Source organism: Hirundo rustica, chromosome 3, assembly GCF_015227805.2.
Source record: "Hirundo rustica isolate bHirRus1 chromosome 3, bHirRus1.pri.v3, whole genome shotgun sequence".
Lineage (NCBI taxonomy): Eukaryota > Metazoa > Chordata > Aves > Passeriformes > Hirundinidae > Hirundo > Hirundo rustica.
This window is the reverse complement of record NC_053452.1, coordinates 26712687-26735204: the sequence shown is the minus strand read 5'-3', so window position 1 is coordinate 26735204 and position 22518 is coordinate 26712687. Positions and strand designations below refer to the sequence as shown.

Sequence of the window (22518 nt, the reverse complement as noted above, 5' to 3'; positions counted from 1 at the left end):
ATCTGAATAAGAACAGACAATCTGGACTGTATTGGAAGCTGTTCGTGTAAGGGTGGCCGGGCTTTCCTTCATTAGGCATTCATACAGTGAATGGTTTCTGTGGGGTTTTGCTCTTTAAGTGTATTGTCTTACATGGTGAGGAAATGGGTTTAGAAAATTGGCCAGTAAAGGAGCTGAGACTGAATTATGAACATTTTTGACATAAATTATAAAAAAGATTTATGTCACTTTCTGTAAGAGCAATTTTATGGCCACTTCTTTTTGAGTATCACCCTCTTTTAACAAGTAATATGAAACAAAGATAAATACAAACCATCCTGAAAACAATGTCTCCTCCATAGCATTTCATAAAAGGTATCAGAAGAGATGCCAAGACTGAGTTAAGGAGCTTTCTGAGTTGTTTTTTTTTTTTGCTATTCTGCTCAAAACCACCTTCCTTCACATACACTTGAATCAGATGTGTTGCAGTAAATTAGCAAGTGTCTTCTCTACTCAGATGTGCTCACTAGCCACAGTTTGCAGGAATCTGCAACTCTGCCTTGTTCCACCCTTTAGAGACAACTGCTGGAAGAAGAATGAGAAATAACCAGTGTTAACTAACATTTAGGAGAAAGTGTAGAACAAGATGAAAATAAGTTGTAACCTAAGAGGCCTTGAAAATCAGAACATTTTTTAGTAATCTAAAATCACTCTAAATTCCAGTAATTCAGAAGTGCAGAGTTTCCTTAGCAGTTGTCATCAGCTGAGTCAAGCTTTCATCTAGAACAAGGGTTATAGCACCAAAAAAGTTTTGTGTTGTATCAGTACTTGCGTAGAAATAAATAGCATATTTATGCTTGTTCCTGTGTCTTGGAAAAAAATCATCAAGATACACTTAATAATTCACATGAATTGGCTTAATTAAAGGAGAGAGAACTTTTGCATTGAGACTTATAATTGTCTTAGCAAGATTTACTGGTGTGTCTGGAACCTGTTAAAATCAGTGGCTTTTGCAGGGGGAACTTTATATTACTTCTTTTTGAAGAATTATATTATACAGAAAATGTGTAAGCACTGTGATTTTCTACTTTGTATTCCCAAGTTTATGTCAACACCTTACAAGTGGTTGTCAGCCCACTTATACAATGTTAGATCATCACATGGATGAAGGAACTGTTTGCTTTCTAGAATACAATGCCACTAATTAAAGTTGAAAGTGAATGGACTGAATTAGAATCAGCTCATCCATCAAAGACTGGCTACTGATTATTTACTGACAGTGCTTCATTTAGCTCTATTAATTACTCAGTGGCACTGTTATGTAAAGGTCATGCTTGAAAAATTAAGAAAGAATACATGAAAAATTATTTTATGTGCTCAGTGCTGGAGTCTGGAAGTGGTAAATGTTAAACAGAGTGTTCATGTGAATAATCTATTAAGTGTTTTTTCTTATCAGCATTTTAATTGTGAGTGAGTAAACAGGACAGCAGCTTACAGATCTTGACAGGCTCCTCATGCAAGCTGTGACGGTCATGGCTGTGGCTCCATAGCAGTGAAGGAAAGTTTGCCTTTCTATTACTGGTCTTTAAATAGTTTGTTGTTTGTTTGTTTGTTTGTTTGTTTTTGGGTGTGGGGTTTTTTTGTGTGTGTGTGGTGTGATTTTTTTTGTTTGTTTGGGGGTTTTTTGTTTGTTTTTTTTTGTTTGTTTGTTTGTTTTTTGGTTGGTTGGTTTTTTGGGTTTGTTTGTTTGTTTGTTTTTTGGGGTTTTTTTTCAGCCCAAATTATAAGGGTTTACAAGTATTGCAGGGAGAAATTTTTTGTTGTTGTTTTTTGTACTCATTACCCATTCTTTCCTTATTCCTTTATCCTTTAAATAGTAAGCCTCTTAGCATCATTCCCCAGATGTCACTCTAAAATTCCATCTATGATACAGAAGTAAATGCGTCTCCTGTGTTCCTAGAGCAGAGCTGTAGCATACACAACATTCACATTCAGTAACCTTCGTCAGTGCTAAGCAAAAACTTCTGAGTACTTGGTACATGCCAGTAACAAGAGTCTTCAGTTCTACATTTAATTCTACTCATTGATACAAGTTTTGAAACCGTATTTACCTTCATTTTTTCCAATTAATACATAATTCAAGTAAAAAAACCCCATATTTTCTCATTGGCAGTGTTTTAAAAATGAGCTGACTATTTTTACCTTATAAGAAGGAAAAGCATGAGTTCTATGGATTTAGGCAGGGGATACTGTCTTTTTTGCTGTTTAAATCAGAACGTGGATTGGAGTGGGGGGAGGCTCTGCAAAAGTGGTAAAGTAAGAGGTAAAGTCCAAACGCTCATTTCCTCTGTCGGATCTGTGAGCTGTGGTTGTTTTGTAATAAAACCCTTCGTGTACAGGAGCCTGGCTCACATGGGAAAATCTTATGTATACATACATATATATTTAAAATGGAAAAATAACGTAGTTACCGAGTTGAAAAATACTGTTCGGTTCACATTCCAAAAAAGGGCTTGAAAAGATGATGAATATGTGTGTGCTCTTTTGCTCAAGAAGGGACTTTAATTTTCTGTTCAGTCCTGAGCTGTAAGTTTCCGTGCTAATCAGACCTGTTATTAGCTCAGATCTGTTTATAATCAAAGTCAAAGCTGAGAGCAGCATCACCGCCGCTCTACTCAAGAGACTGCAACTATTAAGAAATTAGTTTTGATTAGTTTGTTTTGTAATGGTGTTGTGTTTTGACATCGTGTTGCGTGATGTCAGGAAGGGCCTCTTTTTAAAGCCATCCTGAAAAAGCGCGGCTATAAAACAGACTCAGGCAGGGAAATGGAAAACATATGAAGCAGTTGGACGTCATCTAGGGAATGGTATTCCTCGGGAGGATAGAAATGATCTAATTGCCTTTGATTTTATGAAACGCTATGGAAAGGAATCTGCTTATATATTAGATTTTTACATAAATGGTCATTTTAAAAAGTGGAAAGTTTGATGTTTGTAACTTAAATTGACACAGTGCAATTGCAAGAGCCATCTGCCAACCAGCCATCCAGATGCAAGTTACCATTTCTGCCTTTTTTTTTCCTTGGTTGGTTGGTCAGTCGGGTGGTGGGTTTTTTTGTTTTGTTTTTGTTTTTTTTTTTCCTTTTCTTTTGTTTTGTTTCTCAGTTGTCGTCTTTTAATCCTAGCGCCCAGAAGGGTGATAGGACTCTAACATTATTGTGGAGACTGGGTGGGTATGAACACCCCTTTACTTTCTTTTATTCTGCCTTGCTGTTTTTCCAGTGGGAAGACACCTATGCGTTGTCTTGCTGTGGAGTTGCACAATTCCTGCCTACCTCAAAGCAGAACCTATTTCAACATAGGAAATGCATTTTTGAGCCTCACTTTATTTACCAGCTCTTTAACTCTTGAGTTGGGCCAGTGGGATTTGTTTCTTTTTCAAATTTGAAGGCTTTTTAAATTTTATGAAATCTAGGCACACATAAACACATCATTTTAAGTAAAAAAATATCTGCAGCACTGCCTCACTCAGCTGTCTTATATTTCACGTGCTGAGAATAGAACAAGCTTGATTATTACTGAACACCGAAAGGAGAACAGTCTTTATACAATAAAGGAGTGATTAGTGATTAGGTGAAATTTTCCATTCACAAATCTAATATTACAGGTATTAGTGACGCTGAATCTGCCATCATTTGGATGAGAACCTGATATCTTGCTTGATACTCATCATCTTTTACAGTGAGGTATCAGAAAACGTCAGATAAATCTGCAGTTTTGCTAAGCAATCATTGTTATCATTGTTGCATTTAATGTCCATGCTTGCCTCTGAAGTAAGAATACTGCCTTATTTTACCAGGGTTTTATGAGGTACCATATTGATAGTGATGTATCAGTATTTATAACTTGATGGGTAGTACTCCGTGCAAGAAAGGAAAAAATATTTTACCAGTTCAGATGGTAATGGTCTACCAAAAATACTTTCTGTTATTTCAGATGGAGAACTTAACCCATATATTTTCCTTGAAAACTTCGCTACTGTTGGTACGCTGTTCTTCGTGAGATTTTTTTTTTTTTCTCAGAGCTATTACACAACGCTTCCTTGCAGATTCACTTCTCTTTCTGTTTGTTCTGAACACAGTATATGTTTACAAAAATTGCATTGCTCTTTGATCTAGAATGAACTTCAGTTAACAATATGCAGTATAAAAATTAGAAAATGCTTTGTTAGGCAAGGAATATGTTCTGCTTTTCTCCTTTGCCTATATTTTAATATGGTTGTCCTTAAAATCTGTGTATATGCTCTTAATACATCCTTTTAGTTCTCCATAATATCGGTGCAGCTTTAACAGAGAACAATTGTATAGTTGGAAGACATGTAATGGGCTACTAGAAGAAATATTTACATCTGGCATGATCAAAGCTTTTGGACTATATGAATGTGTATGTGGGAGGTCTAATTTTTATGTGGGCGGATTCACAAAGACTAAGACACTGCAGTACTTAACCCCTTTCCCTTTATGAAAATTCAATTCCTCAAAATGAAAAAAGTATGTAGTACCTGATTCTTATCTTTATTTTTCATTTCGATGAGTGGTATTAACTATTCTGCTTGTAACTACTTGTTTTAAGTCATAGAGATTTTTTTTTGGTATTTCAACCCCTGTAGTGGCTTATTTAGTAAGATGCTTATCTTGCTTGTGATGTTTTTGCATGTTGGAACATACGCCCATTTTCAAATTTAAAAAACTCATATTTTTAACACAGATTTGATAGTCTGTAGAACTTCTGTGGAAGGACTGCTGCTGTATTTTTAGTTTATAGCACTAGCTACATCTTCAGGTCTTGATTTTTGCAGGTTTAGTTCCTCTGGTAGTAATCAGCTGGGAGCCCTCACTATTTGAATTCTTTTTTATTCAGTTACTTTAAATAGTTACGTTACGAAAGGCATTAACACTCAGTCATTTAAATAATCTCAGCATTTTGTTTGCAAGGCTCTGATGGGGACGTTTGGGATGATGACCTGGGCTAACAGCTTGCTGAACGGGGAGGTCTCGCTCTCCCTTTGGCTTCTTTCCTTTCTCCTGCTGTCCTGTGATCTTCCCTTCCCCGGCCCCAAGCTACATGAATTCTGACTGCAGGGTAACCAGCTCAGCTTGCCAGCCAAGCTGAGGAGCCCACACGCCAGAGCTGCGTGCCAAACGCCTTTTGTGCTGTTCTGAGCCTTCATCTACCAGGTGATCAGCAGAGTGAGCTGGCTCCCAGGTAAGCATCAGGAGCCTGGGGAGCTGTGGTGAAGGGGGAGCCACCTGCCCTTTTTGCCCCTGGTGAATTTGCGTCTTACTCAGAGCATCTCTGAAGTCATAGCATGAGTCACGGACACAGCATCATGTAATATGTGGCTTCTTGAAAATCAGCCCTGCCTTTGCAGGCAGATGATGATGTGAGGAGCACTTCTTGTAAACAGTGAAGACCCTACATTTCTTTTGAGAAGACACACATCTTTCACATCTTTTGTGGGTATCTTCAAAGATTCTGTGCATGCTTACAGCATCCCTGGCTGTAACTTTTGGAGCTAGGAGTCATCAAAGCAATAGAGCATTTTCTCCCTGTGAAAGTGTTTTTTACCTATTAAATCATGGGTACCTATGCTTTGCTTGCTGTTACCCTTTTGCATTACTTCAACACTCCAAGCTTAGGAGAGTTATTGTACTTCTTTTGGATATATGCTATGTATCTCTTGGTTATCCTTGTGGCATTGATAGTCCACAGATCTAATCCTGAACTATTCTAGCATCAATTTTGTGTATACTGGTATTAAAATGTCAGTTAATATCATGGTGTTCTGTAAGTAACAGCAGCTGAGGGAGCATTTCAGAAATCATGGAGCCATTCCTGATACTCTGCAGGAGTGGGATGGAATGAGCAGGTGGAAGTGAAAATGTTTCATCTGCCAGATACAGGTATGCTGTTGAGTCTCTGTGAACACCTGAAGTACCAAAATGCTGCTCTGCTAGCTTCTCTGACACAAAGCCCTTGCAAGATAGGCAGGCTCTTACCCAGGTTTTGGAACCCTAAGTTTTAGTGTTATCAAAGTGATGTGGCTTTGTTTTTCCCTGGTGTCAACACCAGAACTGACACAAAAGTTTTGTTGATCACTTAAATGGCATCTGCAGTTCACAGAAAGGTGGGTCAGTCTGGTCGGGATCTTCATGTTTTTTCTGGGTGCTATACATCCTTTGCATATTTTCCCTCTATTTTTTCTCTTATTTAGTTTGAAGAATTAAAAAAAAAAAAAAAAAAAAGCAACAAAAAAAGACTTGCCATTTCCTTTGTTGCAACTTGTAGGATTCTCTACGAGACTGCTGTACTCTGTGACCACAAAACTGCCTTTTCTTCTGTGTCATGCTGTTGGGAAACTGCTAGCAAGCAAGTTTAGTCTAAGCAGAACCTCAGCATTACTTGTTTTGCTACCTCTTGGTAGTTTTCAGCATGGTCACGTAATACCACAATTAGAGGCCCCAGCATATTTCTTGATGCATTTCTCAGCAGTTCAGTGCTCTCATTCACAAAGAGGGCATCACTGTATGTATTTATACTTAAGGATATGAAATGTTAAAAAGGCCCCAGTGCTATCTCTAGTGCTATCTATAATTGGTCCTCCAAAGCAACAGCTAATTCAGCAATGGGAAGTACCATGTTTGGTTTTTAGCTCCCAGCATCACCTAATTTGCTAAATATTCAAATACAAACAAAGCGACATAGGGAAGAGGACTTCTATAAATAGCTTTAATTGTAGGCATTCAGAAATCATTATAAAACTCAAAAATATCCTCAGAAATCAAAAGAGCTGAGTTTAAAATAATTAATTTTATGAGCATTCATAACCAGGATGTTTGTTTCATGCTCAGAACACTACACTCCATTTTAACCTCTGTTATCTTTCAGCTCTGAAGATTGCCAGTATTTCTGAGGTCCCTATGGCACTTGAATGAAACTGTTTCCTACCTAAGCCTAAGGAAACCAAAACAAAGAAGACAACCATTGTGTCCATTGTTTAGAGTATCAGACTGGTACCAAATGGGGCATAGCAACAGGGAAAGCAAGGGTTTAAAAAAACCCCAAAAAAACCAAAAACCAAAAAAAGCAAACAGACACCCCACACCAGGGGAAAAAAAAAAAAAAAAGCAAAACAAATAAAACCAACCAAAAAATATCAAAACACACGTGAAACAAAAAAACCCAAACAAAACCAAACAATTAAAAAAAAAAAAAAAGACACACACACACACAAAAAAACCCAAACACACAACCCCAAACAACATCCCTCCCCCCCCCCCAAAAAAAATTAAAAACCACCAAAAAAACCCACAAAACCCAATAAATAAAAAAACCCAACAAATTCCTGGAAAGGTATGTCAGCAAAAACAATACCCTGTAACCCCAATACCTAAAAAACCCAGGGATGGAAATGTTGCATTACACCACTTCTCAAATACTCCCTCACAGAAAAAGCTCAGGGTTGTCCTGATAATGTGATAATTCCTGACGTGAAGAAAACAGATTTGAACATTTGATTTTACTGTCTAGCAGAGACAAACTGTGTATGTAACATTATTAGTGTCACAAAGAGATTGACTGCCTGCCTTCCTGTTACTTGTTCAAGGAGATTTCCATTTACCCTCATCTAACTCCAAGATAAAGAAGAGACCATCTGTTCTTTCTCCTTCACTCCCTTCCTTATTATGGTCCTTTGTCCTCATCATCTCAAATACTAATTTGTTCTCCCCAATGTCCTCGGTACATTGCCTGGTCTGTCAAGTGCATGTACTCATCTTTCCATCGGTCTGTTATGCCATTAGATGTTTCCTTACTCCTTAGCGTGTGTATTTGCCTAATCCTGGTGTTTTAATGTGAGTTTCTCTGCTGTGCCAGCGTACCCCAGAAAACCTGCAGCTGGCCTGAGGCCTCGGAAGGGTTACAGCACAGGGGTCCGTGCCCCAGCTCTGGATGTGGGTTGTGAGGGAGAAGTCTTGGCTGCACTGCTGTGCCTCTTCCATGTAGATGGTTGTTTTCTTTCAGGAGAAATGCTTAAATACAGTCACACACATAAAGTAAGGTGTGCCTTCCATATCTATATGGATTTTTACAAAATAATTCTGACTGCTGTGTTGTCTGCTCCCAGATTACAGCCTTCGAGAATGGTATGTCCTTATGTATCACCACTTGGACCATTCAGCAAACATTTTTCAGTTTGCTGGTGACTATGGACATGGATTAATTTTGCCAAAATCGTTTTTACAGTACTAGGGATTTTAAAGAGGCTTGTCCACTAGCTCTCCTCTTCTGGTCCTCTTCCTGCACCCCTTTTAAAAAGGAAAAAAAAAAAAAATTGCATTAAAGTTACAAGTGGAGAAACTCCTACCTGTGGACACACAGGACTTGTGGCATTTTTATATACTCTGTTATCAAAGGTAGCCCTAGGACCCAGAGAGTTAAACCAGCATCTCCCCAAATGAGAGCAGTGAAGAAGTTCAGGGAAGAAATATGGTGTGGATGATAGTTCTGTGTACAGCTCTGGCATGATGCCAAAAGCTGTATAAATATAGCTCTGTGATGGGGTCATATACAGTGTCTGCCTTTCCCTTCTCAAACATCTTTTCTAAGCCTGTCTTCGTGCCTGATCTCTCTTGTGTGTGTGTGTATGTATATCTTATTATATATAAAGAGATTATACACCAAATAATTACTCAATTTATATCCCAGCCCTTTAAAAGCATACCATGTGTTGTAGGTTTTGAGTTCCAGTGATAACGTTACATGAGATCTAAGGCATAGCTGTTGTTTGGCAAAAATAGTCACCAAGTAATAGTGACAGGACTGTCTGGAGATGTGTCTAACAGGCATATCTGTATATTTAAACCCAGATTAATAAATGTCACTACATGGGCAGGAGAAAAAAAAAAAAAAAAGCATCAGCATTTTCAGTTGCTTCATGTATTACTGTGGAATTGAGAGAAGGCCCCAAGTGGCCCAGAAGTAAACATCCATCTAATTTATTTGCAGTATAATTTATCCTTCTGCTTGTGTTTGTGTAAGTTTGGCATCTGTTTTCAAGAAATCATTTTTGTGCTGACTTTATTTGAAAATGTTTGCGGTCTTGCTCTATATTCTTACACATCTTTTCTCTCACCAGAGTTTGCATTTCGGATAGTGAGTGCTCCAATGGCCTTGGATTTAGCCTTCGGCATAGTGTGTGAGCAGCTCCAGCGGTGGGGGGAGATCCATGCCGGTGTCCCAATCCTGCTGGAGTGGCTTTTGGGAGACTGCGACCTGCAAAGAGATGGGGAGACTTCTGCCCTGGTAATTTTAACAAGCAGTTGCTATAGCATGTTAGAAGCACTATAGTTCTGTGGTCTTGTGGTAGGAATAGAACAAAATGTCTCATCTGGTGAAACCTGATAACTGCTACTGCCGTGCTAACTGATCTACAGTCTTTTTTAAAATTCGCATGGGTGTTATTGAGAATGAAAAGAGTTTTATGTCTGTTTCCTGGTAATACCGACATAAAATTAGAGATCAATAAGCAAACATTGAAATAAATCAAGAGTTACTTCACAAGGCATTGTTGACTGAAGCATTTTGAGGCTGTAATGTAATTCAACTCAGTATTATTGCAGATGATGGCTTCCCTTGAATTTAAACTGCTGTTGGGAGTGCCAGAGACATTTGAGCATTCAAGACCTGTGTTCTACCAATGCTGGCTTTCCCAGAGATGCCATTTAGATATTTGGTAACATTATGCTGTCATCCATGTAACTGATTCTGCACAACATATGAAACAGCCTTGCTTACATCAGTCTTTGAGCTCAGGATTGTTCCTGTAAAGATGAGCTTTGCCACACTGGCTCTCTAAAAGCTAGTACTGTATGATACACTGTGTTCTTTTGTCTTGAAAAGAGCGTAAAGGCCAAAATAATGCTGCACGGTAAACTGGAAGGAGCAGGAGCAGCTACATCTTTGAGAAGTTTGTTGGCAATTAATATAACCCATGAAATATATCATGAATCTTTTCTTAAGCCTGTAGTTTAGGTGTGCATTTCTGATGTTTCAGTGACTGATACAATTTCCATTTAATCCCATCAAAAAGCTCCATGATATAGCAAATTACCATACTGCTTACAGAGGTCTTTGTGAAATATAATACTGTTTCACAGGGAAAGGCAAGCACATGTTAAGGATTAGGGCTACTATTTACTTCCACTGTTTCCCAAGACTTGTGCCATAACTGCCTGATCTTTGAAGGTAAAATTTCTTTGGCAAAGTAGGAACCTTTTTACTGTGTTTTCCCAAACCTTTAAAAAAAGGCATATGAGTGTTTACTTTGTTTTTTTGAATATAAAAAGCTGTTCTATGACAGCCTCTGTGGTCATCATTTCTATATATATCCTTTTTCATACCTTTTATGATTTCCTCATTGTTATCAAACCACAGGTCATTTTCTAATCACTGTTGGTTTTCTTTTTGTTAAGGAAGAAGATGATTCCCTGTTTGATAAAGGGGAAGTGAATTTTTGGGCAGAGAAGCTGACTCATGTGAGACAACTTAGTAAGCACCTTTTACATCTTCTATCAGTGACTCATCTCACCTTACCAGATCATGGGGAACTTAATCGTCTGTCAAGAATAGCACTGGACCAAGCCCAGCGCGTTGAACACCTTCTTGGAGCTCTGCCTCTGCTTCCAGAGTTTTCCAGAACTCCAGAATTCACAAGATTGGCTATTCAAAAGGAGAGAATATCAGCCTGTCTTAAAATATTAAATCTGCTGAAGCCTGATGACACTTGCAAAAATGCAAGCCTGGAAAAGTAAATTACTAAAACTTATCCTCAGGGATCTACACACACTACTGGGTGGGCAGGAAGACTGAATTCCAGCAATATTCAAGGAATCAGGGATTGCTGTGATGACTTCAGGAAACCTGCAGTACCTTCAGTATTCAGGCTAGAACTATATTTTTTGTATTGATTAATTGTGTGTTGATTTTTTTTTTTACAGGACGTGCAGTGGGAGAATTTTCCTTTTAAATGCATTTGCTAATTTCATTCAGCTGAGTATTGTTTATTACAGCTACTGTAGGAAGTAAAGCAGCTAAACGTAATATTTTCCATTCATCCAGGTGCAGGCCACCTGTAGTTCTGTTGTTTTGTCCCACATTTTTACCTCCTGTGTGTTAATACCAAGAAAAAGTTGTGGGTTTTTTGTCCCCTTTCAAGATGTGCATGTTAATTATTAAATTAATATGCTCTTTTAAAAAAAATCTTTAAGTGTTTCTAATAGAAAAACAAACCGTGACTTCTTTGTTTGTGGCATTTTTTAGAGTACATTTTAAATTTTACTGCATTTTCCTCTGGAGGAAGACAAGGATTTTCACTTTGGTAGTAACCTTGATTTGCACATGGAAACAGCATTAGTTAGATTTCTGCATGCCTCTTTTCTCCTCTAAATCAAAATCCCTGCTTTCATAAAACGGCTCTAAAATGAAGACTTGCGGTGTTCAAAACGAAGCAGCCGTTCCATTGCAAATGGAACAGTTTCATCTTTACTTCAAACACCTTGCTCTGCAAGCAGGGCTGGAAAGTGAGGTCCTGCCGAGGAGGGTGAGGACCCTCGGAAGGGTACCAGAGGTGTTTCTGTGCTTTTGGGAGATGCTCTCACCGGGTGGGGCAGCTAGGGCCACTGTTCTCAGTGCTCCAGGGTCTTGCTGTGTCTAATACACAAAAAGGCTTGTTGTGCATCGAATGGATTTTTTCTGCAAACTGGGATTGGGTTTCGATACGAAAATGAGACATCAAAAAAAAAAATCCTGATGTCAAAAGGTTGTGTGACCTTCCCACAGCCGAGGCCTGGACCGCCACAACACGGATGTGCGACCCTGTACGCCGTGATTTCGGTGTCTGTGGAAGAAGAACGTGTCCGGTGAACGCCAGGTTGCTTTCAGCCTCTTCACCTGATGGTGTTTGAGCGCAGTTTAGCCCGAAATCTCGGTAATGCCCGAGCGCCCGTCCCGCGGCCGGGCCCGCCACAGCAGCTCGGCCTGGTGCGCCGCGCGGCCGCCAGGTGGCGCCACAGCACCGCCGCGCACGGGACGGGATCGGCCCGGCCGGGATCGGGCTCCCGGAGTGCCGGGATGGGGCTCAGCAGGGGCAGGGCAGGGCTTGGGCCGGCGCTGCTGGCAGCGCTGGGCGCCGCGGTGCCCCACAGCCGAGCGCTGCTCTCTCGAGTTTCAATCGAGCCTGCTGTAAATAGAGCTGAGCTGCCGAGTTGGGTCCAGTGGACATCTGAACACTGCACAAAGCCACCACTTTAAAAAAACCAACAAACAGAACTTAGGAATAAAAGTTTAGGATTTGCCCTTAAGTTTCCAGGATTCAGGGTTACTTACTTAAGAAGTAATTAACAGTGAAACTTGAGGCTTTGATAGGCAAAATAGAAATCTTGGAATCTGAAATTATGTTTCACAGAATGCCCACTATCCAGCTTTGTGAGCCATGCTGCGAGTTAGGCTAAAAATTAATCATGCATCTGGTTTGAGCTCCTGGGGAAAGAATAGCCCAGATTGTGTCTGGAAGCCATTCTCAAAAAAATAGCCAAGACCTGTGCAATTAATTAACAGCTGCTGATTTTGCCACATATTTCCATCATTTCTGAACTAGTGCGGCGACAGCTTCTGTAGTAGAAGCCAAGAACTTTGTATGTATCAAAATCACTCTAAGTTCTGAGACCTTGCTTGTGTCAGTGGGTAGCATAAGACTATCTAGTAACATTGGCTTCTTTTTTAATTGGGTAGAGTTTAAAACGCATATGCTTATATATTTGATACTGGCAGATCGATAAATGCAGACAGGTGACAGCACAGTAATAGACCACAGTGACGGTAAAACTTGGTGAAGCCTTGAGGACTTGGTTAATCAGTTACCAAACAGCTCGAAAACTCCGTCTTCCTTATTGTAGTTTTAAGATGCAGCTGGAACCTCTGTCATCCCGCTCGAGTTTATAAGAGAGCAAATAAGAATTATATCAGTGCACATACATTTCACCACATGGTGCTGATGATGGGTTACTGTGTAACTACTCAGCGAAGAACCTTTAGACCCGGAGCAGCGATTGCAGGAGAGAGTTAGCAAAACCTGATGCCAGAGCACTTATCGGCCGTGCGTTTGATCAAAGTCAGTTTATCAAAGTATTCCTCCCAATGGCGTTGACACATTGATCCGTGCGTGATTGTCACAGTAAACTGTTCCCTCGGTTGGCTGGCGGGCAGGATCAGCTCCGAGGTGATGTCTCCATCGCAGAGTTGTGTGGGAGGAGGAAGAGTTTGAACTCGGGTCAGTGCGGAGGCGACTCCGACCGGCCCGGGAGAAGGTTATGGGAAGGGACGCGCGTTATGGCTGCAGCCCCGCGCTCCGGCGGCTCCCCGTGTGCGGGGCAGCGCCCGTCGGCGGCCGGGAGCCGTCGGCCCCCGGCAGGGTGGGAGGAGGGGAAGGAGCAGGATCGTGGGATGCGTCCCGGCACCGCCGGGCGGGGGAGCCGGCGGCCGCTGGGGGGCGCCACGTCCCCGCCGGCCGCGCGGGCGGCGGGAGGGGCCGGGAAGGGGAGCGGGGCCGGGAACGGGGCCAGGAGCCTGCCCGGCCGAGTCCGGCGGCGCTCGCCGAGCGAGGGACGGGCCCCGGGGGACCGCCGGGACGCGGCAGGGAGCGAGGTTTGGGCTTTCCGCCGCCCAGCTCCTCGTCTTTCCCGGGAGATTTCGATCCCCGTTTCCGGGCTCGTCCGGCCGCGGGTGACGGCTCACGGGCGGTGGCAGCGTCCGGGCTGGGTCCTGCCTGCAGCCTCCCTCCCGCAGCGGCGTGGGAGGCGGAGGACGAGGGCAGGAAGCAGAGGGGCGCGAGAGCCGCTGGGCAGCGGGACGAGTGCGGATCCCGGCGCGAGGGGCTCTGGTGACGCCCCCGCCCCCAGCCCGGGCTCTCTTCCCTTTGCAAATGTGTTTGCAGGGCGCCGCGCTCCTGCTGACGTGGTCGGGTTTGCTCCCTTGGAGCGCGCGGGACTGCCATCCCGGCTCGGAAGCTAAGGAGGATCAAACGCCTCTGCTGGCTTCAGCAGCCATAAAACTTTACACGTCTCTGTTCTCCTTCCCATTTGTCCCGGGGCCGAGCAAACGCGGGAGGGGACGGGGGTGCCGAGGAGCCGCCGCCGTTCCCACGTCGTGTTTGCGCGGCCTTATCGGCGCGGGGGGGGGGGGGGGGGCGGGGGTGTTCTGCACGGCGGCTCCCGGCCGGCCTTGGCCGGCTCCGTCCCGGAGGGAGTCCCGCCGCAGGGACCGGCCGCTGCCTTCGCCCGCGGTCCGCCGGAGAGGGGCACCTGGGGCGGCGGCCGGGGGATTCCAAGGGTCACAGGACCTTGGCGGGAATGAAGAGGGAAGAGAGACGTGAGAGGGGGTGCGGGGCGCGGGACGAAGATGCAGACAGCGTTAGGTGGGGGGCGTTTATCAGACAGGCCGCTGCGAGAATAATGCCAACTCGCCTCCGCGCCTGGCCGCCAACCTCTCCCAAACCTACGAAAGAAAGCGCCAAACCCGAGGTCCCCGAAAAGAGGGAATAAGCGGCCGGGCGCGCAACCCGTGCTCGGCTCCGGCCGCACCGGGGCAGCGCGGTCCCGACCTTTGTTTCAAGCAATTACGTGGCAAAAGTTTATTTTCGGCGGGGCGGGGGGAAGAAGTGTCCCCGGCGCTGCCGCGCCTCTCCCGCGGCCCCGCGCACCCTCTGCTCCGCCGGCAGCCGCCACCCGGCCGGGGACGCAGCCGCCCTGCGCGGGCGGCGGCAGCGCGGGGGCGTCGGCTCTTGGGTGCGAAGAGGGGCGCTCCGCGGGGGCCCAGCCCGTAGGGCGCCGTGAGCGCTGCCTCGGCCGCTTCCCCGCTCCCCCAGCCTCGTCCCGCCCGCGCTGCGGGCGCACCCCGCTCGGCGGGACCGGGGGCTGACTGCAGCGCAGGCGCTCCCCACCGAGCTGCCCCGCTGCCAGCGCCCTGTGTGAGACTCGGGGCGGCCCGGCTGGCGGGCTGGAGCGGGGCGGGCCCGGCGGGCGGCGCGGGGCGGGCGGAGCGGGGCACCGCCCCCGCGACCGTCGGCTGCCGCGTTTATATGGGAGCGGCACGGGGAGCCGCCGAGTTCCCGCAGTTCGCCCGCTGCTGTGCAGCCGCCGTCGCCGCCTCGGCCCGGCACCCGCCGTCCCGCCGGGAAGGAGTCGGGACCGTTTCGGATCTCAAGCAGACGGCCCTCTCCTAACTAGTCGTGGCTTTTCCAAACCCTCCGAGGAGAGCGGGATCTTTCGGTCCTTCCTGTATATCCGACCATTACAGGATCTAGAAATGTCGACGACACTTTTATCTGCCTTCTACGACATTGACTTCTTGTGCAAGGTAGGGAAGAGCGCGTTTAGCCGGGCGGGACGCGGTCTGCCGCTGCCGCCGTGTGCGGAGGGACGCTCCGGGCTACCGGGGCAGCGCGGCGGGGCGGGAGGCCCGTGTCGGGCCGGGCTCTGCGGGCGGGTCACGGTCTGACAGCCGGCCGGGGACAGCGGCTGACGCAAGGCTGCGAGCCCCGGAATGCCGCTCCGTGGTCTCTCCGGGCGGCCGCGTTCGGGGCGGGCTGGTCCTGCAGCCGCCCCGCAGCCCCTGCCCGCGCGTTGCGCTGCCAGGAGGAACTTTTGAAAAAAGTTGCAAATGCAGCAGAGCCGGAGCGGGGGCTTCTCCCCGGCGCTGTCCTGCCCCGCCGGCGCTGCCGGCAGACCCGCTCTGCGGGGGCGGTCGGGCGGCGCGACCCCCGCCTCGACTCCCGCGGCGGGGCTGCGTGGGGAGCCGTGGCCGTGGGCAGGCGGTCACCCGCAACACCCTTTCTCTCTCCCGCTGTCTCCCCCCTCCCCTCTCCCCGCCCCGGCAGACGGAGAAGTCCCTGACCAACCTCAGCAGCATGCTGGACAAGAAAGCCGTGGGGACCCCGGTGACCCCTCCCAGCTCCAGCTTCGCGCCGGGCTTCCTGCGGCGGCACTCGACCAGCAACCTGACGGCGCTGGCCGGCGGCTCCAAGTTCCCCAGCCCTACCGGCTCCAGCTCTTCTTCCACGTCCTCCTCCTCGTCGTCTTCGTCCTCCTCCTCCTCGTTCGGCAGTCTGAAGGAGACGGGCTCCGGCGGAGGAGGCGGCAGCAGCAGCCCCACGGCCCTGCTCAACAAGGAGAACAAGTTCCGGGACCGCTCCTTCAGCGAGAACGGCGAGCGCAGCCAGCACCTCATGCAGCAGCTGCAGCAGCAGCAGGCGGCCGGCAAGGGCAGCGGCTCCGGCGGCGGCGGCGGGGCCCCCATCAACTCGACGCGCTACAAGACGGAGCTGTGCCGCCCCTTCGAGGAGAGCGGCGCCTGCAAGTACGGCGAGAAGTGCCAGTTCGCCCACGGCTTCCACGAGCTGCGCAGCCTCACCCGCCACCCCAAGTACAAGACCGAGCTCTGCCGCACCTTCCACACCATCGGCTTCTGCCCCTACGGCCCGCGCTGCCACTTCATCCACAACGCCGACGAGCGCCGCCCGGCGCCCGGCGGGGGCACGGCCGCCCCCCCTCCCGCCGCCGCGGCCGGGCCGCACCACCACCCGCACCACGCGGCCCCGCACCCCGCCGGCAGCACCGGCGACCTCCGCGCCTTCGCCCCCCGCGACCACCCGCTGGGCGGCGGCGGCGGCTTCGGGCACCCGCGCGGCGGCGGCGGCGAGCGGCCCAAGCTGCCCCACAGCCTGAGCTTCTCCGGCTTCTCCGCCCACCACCACCACCATCACCCCCCGCACCCCCACGGCACCGCCCCGCCGCCGCCGCCGCCCGCCGGCCGCCTGGACGCCGCCCTGCTGGAGAGCCCCGGCGGTTCGCGCACGCCGCCGCCGCCCGCCTCCGCCTCCTACTGCGAGGAGCTGCTCTCGCCGCCCTGCGCCAACAACGCTTTCGCCTTCTCCGGGCAGGAGCTGGGCAGCCTCATCGCCCCCCTCGCCCTGCACACCCAGAACTTCGCCGCCGCCGCCGCCGCGGCCGCGGCCGCCGCCGCCTATTACCGCTGCCAGCAGCAGCCGCCGCCGCCGCCCGGCGGGGCCTGCCCGCCGCCCCCCGCCTCGCCGCCCTTCAGCTTCCAGCCCCTCCGCCGCCTCTCCGAGTCGCCCGTCTTCGACGCGCCGCCCAGCCCGCCGGACTCGCTCTCCGACAGGGAGAGTTACCTGAGCGGCTCCCTCAGCTCCGGCTCCCTCAGCGGCTCCGAGTCGCCCAGCCTGGACTCGGGCCGCCGCCTGCCCATCTTCAGCCGCCTCTCCATCTCCGACGACTGAGGGAGGAACGGGGCAGCGGCCGGGGGGGCCCCGCAAGTAAGTTACCGAGCGAAGAAAGCGAAACCTCTCCTTCCTCTCTATTTTTGGTTTTTTGTTTTTTTTTTTTTAATATATCTATCTATCTATACACCGAGAGCTGAACAAAACGAGAAACAAAGCATTTTGCAAAAGGGCAAATGACACGAACTGAACAAACCTATTTTTATAGAGAGACCTTGGAAGAAGGGGATTTTTGTTTCGGGGTTTTTTGTTGTTGTTGTCGTTCTTTGGAGACAAGTTATGATACGCACCAGCAGCAGCCATTCCATCTGTGTTCAAAAAAAAAAAAAAAACCAACAAAACAGCGTTAGAAAAGACAGCACCAGAAAGCAACAAACAATCCGGGGAGCGCCGGTTCACCAGCCCAGCTCCTCCAATCCTGCAGGCACACAGAAAAAAAAGTTACAAACTAGTTTGTCTTTCAATCCAGTTCAAATAAAAACACAGAACATACTAAACCTATAAGCTTTTTTTTTTAGGAAAAAAAAAAAAAAAAGAAAAATCCAACATCCTGCCAAGAATATGCCTTGATAACAACCTTCTTTTTTATATATATCTATATATTATTATTATAACAAATGCTAAAACCTTCATTCCAAAGTTTAATATTGGTTCCATTGCCACCACTTAGTGGATGTTTGGCTTAGAACAATTTTTTGTTGTTGCTTTATTTGGAAGCACTCAACTGAGGTTAGTTTGTAATTGTTGGAGAATAACTGCTGATTTTTTTAAATTTTTTTTTTAGCTGTTTGAGTTGATTGCATGAATGAGTCACTGCACACAACTCAATATGAAACTATTTAACTTATTTATTATCTTGTGAAAAGTATACATTGGTAATTTGTTCATACTGTATTTATCGGGTATGATGAAAAGCAATAGATATATATTCTTTTATTATGTTTAAATTATGATTTTCATTATTAATCGGCAAAATGTGGAGTGTGTTCTTTTCACAGTAATATATGCCTTTTTGTAACTTCACTTGGTTATTTTATTGTAAATGAGTAAAATTCTTAATTTAAGAGATGGTATGTAATATTTATTTCATTAATTTCTTTCTTTGTTTACGTAAATCTGAAAGATTGCATGGTTTCTTTATAGAAATCGGTCTCGATGCTGTGGAGGTAGTTTGCGGAATTTCTATGGGTTTTTTTAGAATGTAAATGGTTGTAGCCCGTCCGAGTTGAAAAAGAGAGAGAGAAAAAAAAAAAAAAAAGAAAAAAAAAAGACTCACTTAGCAATCAGACTTCAAAGTGGCAAATCTTAATTCAGACTTGTTAAAAATAACCAAAAAGTATTTTTGTTGCCTAACTCCGCAAATCACACTGTGATATAGTCTCAAAGTATGTAGCAATAATTGGGGGTCCCAGTATTATGTCTCACAGTGCCTTCTTGAGGGTCCATGCTTGCCTTAAATATCTCTCAACCAAATAAGTATTTTTCCTAATGCTTGAGATAATTTGAATGTAGGGATGGGTTTTAAGTACAGCAAAATTTCGCCACTCTATTTTATAAGAACTGAGGCCATCTTTGGATCTGAAACTTTCTATAATACAGGAACATATCTTGTTTATTGAATTCCAAAACCTGTAATTTTTTTTTTTCCTAATGTAGAAAGTTGGGAGTTTTCCAAAAGTTTCCTGGACGGTGGATGAATGAGCAGTAGCTTAGTTTTGTTTGTACATAGGTACAGATTGAGCACTATGTACTCTTTTGGACTACTTTAACAGAAGTATGTTTTGAATGTAACTAAAGGATAAGTCAACTTGAGTTGTAATATATTTTTCGGGAGTCAGTTCACTACAGATTATGTGAGACTGTAAACTTTGTACTGTAAATGTTTTGTAGTTCTCCCAATAAAATTTTTTGGAAAAAAAAAAAACAACAAAACCACGCAAAAACAAAGAAACCGACAACCCCAGTAAGGGTTCCAAGTGCTGAAGCCCTGGCTGCCAGGCAGGAGTATTTCTTGCTGAACACCACCACCCCCCAATCACAGATATGTCTAGCTACAGATTAACCAGTTTACACTGCCACTCCAAGCCGCTCCTGCAGCCCTTGCTGGTCGCTGGCCAAAGTTAATAAACGCTTCCAGAAGGTTCGGGAATGTCAGCGCTGTACTATATCCTGCTTTTTTTTTTTTTTTTTTTTTTTTTTTTACTTTTTAAAAACTTTTTTTTTTTTTTTTTAAGAGGTTGGAGAATCAAGCGTCTGCAGCCTCTAGTGTAACAGCTGGAGTGGAAAAATCTGGTAGTGGCATTTATCAATCACATCGCTTATGGGGCTACGTGAATGTGCCATTAGCCTTCCTGCCTTGTTTGGGGTAAGGAGGAAATGGCAGTTTGGGTAATAAAAAGGCATAATTAAGGTTTACCCTTTGTCCCAAAAGCTTTGTTCCTCTTTGCTCACAGGAATGCGGACTTCTGCCTCAGCGCCCCCATCACCCAGCTGTGGGCATATCTGTGTTAATCGGGCTAGCATTAAATGTGCTAATCAGTTTTCAGGGCTTGGGTTTTAAACAAATTACCTTTTCCAGGCTGTATTTATATAACTAAATACTTGGCAACCTGGGGACTGTGTTGAGTATTAATACTGGAAGAATTTTAGCTAATATCTCCACAGTTTGACACCCTATTCCAGTCAGTCCCTTAAACTTTTAGGTCACGATTTCTACCAGCTTATTTTTTGTTCTTTTGTCATACTACTAATAAACGTTGTTAACATTATGGCATCTCTGTGCTGCCTGGGCCACCACAGCACTTTCTATAAATACAGGATAGAATGTAATACCGGTGCCATATGTTTGTGTAACAAACCTTGGACTGACACTTAGTTTAAAATTAAAACAAACGTAAGCAATGTATGACAACACAGCCCAGCTACAGCAATCATCTTTTTTCTTAATGGATCCAGTCTGACATTTTGGCTCTGAATTGCTCCCTTCGATTCCCAGCCTAATTTCTGAGGAAACTTCTTTTTGTCACTGTCTGCACAGTGGCGCTGAGCTCTGATGTGTCCTTCCCCAGGCATCCCTGGTACAGATGCTTTGGCTGCAAGGAGCAGGCCCATGCCAGTGTTCTGGAGGAACAGAGAGTGGCTGTTGGTTTGACCGGTGTCTAAGCTGATGTCTTAACTCACTTTTGGGATTTCGAGATTAATTTTCACACTAAAACTGCATTAATTAAGAGTGCATGCCTCATTTAATTGCGGATTTTCTTTCTTTAGGTACAGTTTTTGCTTCTTTCACTCACCCACCCATTCCCCTGAGCCTGCCTTTTTCTTGCCACAGTAGATAAGGACCTTATTTATTTCTGTATTTCCCTTATCTGGAACAGCTGTACTCGCATCAGTGCAGTACTTCCATCTTCCCCGTGGTTTTCTGTTTGGTTGAACGGGATCTTGGTGATGGTGCTGGGCTTGGCTTTGGTGTCTCCTGGCTGGAAGAGGAGCCCTGGAAGCTTTACAGCAGCTGCCCCCCATGAAATCACAACCGTGCTGGTGTCAGTGCCAGTGCTGTGTGTGTTAAAAAGTTGCTGCCAGGACAGGATGGGTGATGGCCCAGCGGTGTCTCCCAGCTGGCTGCTGGCATGCCAGTGTGTGTGGGGACAGCTGGGCCCGAGCTGCTCTCTGCCCAAGTGACACTGAGGCCTCTGTGCTGCACCCTGCTCTGTTCGTATCTCCAAAGTGGGCTGCAGCCTGGCCCGTGGCAGCGTTAATGTTCCGCTCTTCACAAATCCGGCAGTCCTTGGACGGGGAAGATAAAGTGTCTGTTTCTTGTGCTGCACAATCAAGTGTTAACCTTTAAACCGGTGACTTAATGTTGTTGACTTAAGCAAATGTTCTCTTGCTTTCATTTCAAAATTCAGCAAAGTGTGTAAAGCTGGTCAGGCCATTCAGAACTTTCTGATACATTGCAATAAATCGATAAATACTGTGTAAAAAATAAACTGTTTTTTTTTTTTTTTTTCCCCAAGAGCTTTGTGTTAAGGAACTGTAAAGTTTCTGCTATTGCTCATCTGAGTTGTGATCTATCTCTTAATAGCTGGAGCACTTAAGATGACTTTACGATCTGGAAAATGGGAACTTTGCTAATCTTTGGTTGGGACTGAGGCTCGCATGCTTGTTTTAGTTTATGGTCTGAAAGAAATTGCATCAAAGTCTTAAATTGGTAGAAATGAATGTAATAGTATAGGTCTCAAAAGAGGGATTGATTAAAATGGCTTGGTATGATCATTAGGGGATTTTCAAATGTATTCAATTAGTAGTTTTGATTTCTGCTGCCTAATCCTCTCAGCGTCTCGGGGCCTTTTTATTTGTTTGGCTTTTCTCAGCGTGCCTGTGTCAGGTGTAGTGCTGTGGCTGCTGTTCAGTGGAGGGATTGCACAGCCCAGCCACGCTCCAGCAGAGCGCCACGGAGCAGAGGGATGCTGCTCCTCGCCGCCTGCGCCCTGGTCCAGGCGCGGGCTGATCCCCTGTGCGCCCAGGGGTTCCTTCATTTCGGGTGGAGAGCCTGGAGCCGCAGCGTGGTCTGTGTCACTCGTGGACAAGGACAGGTGGCCGTGGGAGCGGCTGGTGGCCACAGGAGGAGCTGGTGACCACAAGTGGAGCTGATAGGCCGCTGGCTCCTCTCTGCCGTACTGCTGAGTGCAGAATGCAGCAAACCGGGGGCTGGTTGAACACACAGCCGGGGCGTGAGCCCTTTGCCAGAGCATCATTTAAATGTCCAGTGCAACTCTGCATTACTTTGAAAAAGGAGTTACTGCCCTCCTTCCATTTACTGCCCCCACCCCATCCCATCATTAGGTATGCAGCTTTGATTTTTTTGCAAAGAAAGGGTGCATTTGACAACCTCGTTTTCAAAGAAGGCCTGAGATTTTAGTTATGTTAATGACCAAAACGAGCTTTTATTTCTTTCCTTTTGCTACTATAGCATAAAAGCTAAAGGACTTCCACTATATATTTTTAATTGTGCGATCTGTCTCTTCTTGCTGACCTTGAGTGTGGATATTATTTGAAGGAGCTTCAGGCGGTGGTGCTCTGTCATCAATAAGATGGGATGTTTCAGATTTTGCCTGCTGAGCCTACAG

General features: G+C 46.1%; 2 protein-coding genes across 5 annotated transcripts in view; both read left to right on the top strand.

The window, feature by feature from the left end:
• THADA (THADA armadillo repeat containing) overlaps positions 1–11333 on the top strand; it is a 150310-nt gene extending 138977 nt beyond the window's left edge. For 3 of the 4 annotated variants that reach the window (XM_040059335.1, XM_040059336.1, XM_040059337.2), the window contains exons 37-38: positions 9176–9342; positions 10512–11333. In XM_040059335.1, the coding sequence (XP_039915269.1) occupies positions 9176–9342; positions 10512–10850 (506 nt within the window). In that variant the 3' untranslated portion in view covers positions 10851–11333. Of the gene's footprint in view, positions 1–6927; positions 7019–9175; positions 9343–10511 lie in introns of those variants that run through there. The other variant, XM_040059338.1, reaches the window with a different exon arrangement.
• A 3875-nt stretch (positions 11334–15208) lies between these two features.
• On the top strand, positions 15209–21374 carry ZFP36L2 (ZFP36 ring finger protein like 2). The gene is made up of 2 exons (XM_040059322.2): positions 15209–15450; positions 15971–21374. The coding sequence occupies exons 1-2, from the start codon at positions 15400–15402 to the stop codon at positions 17387–17389; spliced, it is 1470 nt and encodes a 489-aa protein (XP_039915256.1). The 5' UTR covers positions 15209–15399; the 3' UTR covers positions 17390–21374.
• Positions 21375–22518: the final 1144 nt, after the last annotated feature.

What these genes read in the sequence shown, in the direction of transcription:
- ZFP36L2 (XM_040059322.2), top strand. Translation starts at nt 15,400, where the DNA reads ATGTCGACGACACTTTTATCTGCCTTCTACGACATTGACTTCTTGTGC. An exon ending in ACATTGACTTCTTGTGCAAG is followed by an intron (nt 15,451 to 15,970) that starts GTAGGGAAGAGC and finishes CCGCCCCGGCAG; the next exon opens with ACGGAGAAGTCCCTGACCAA.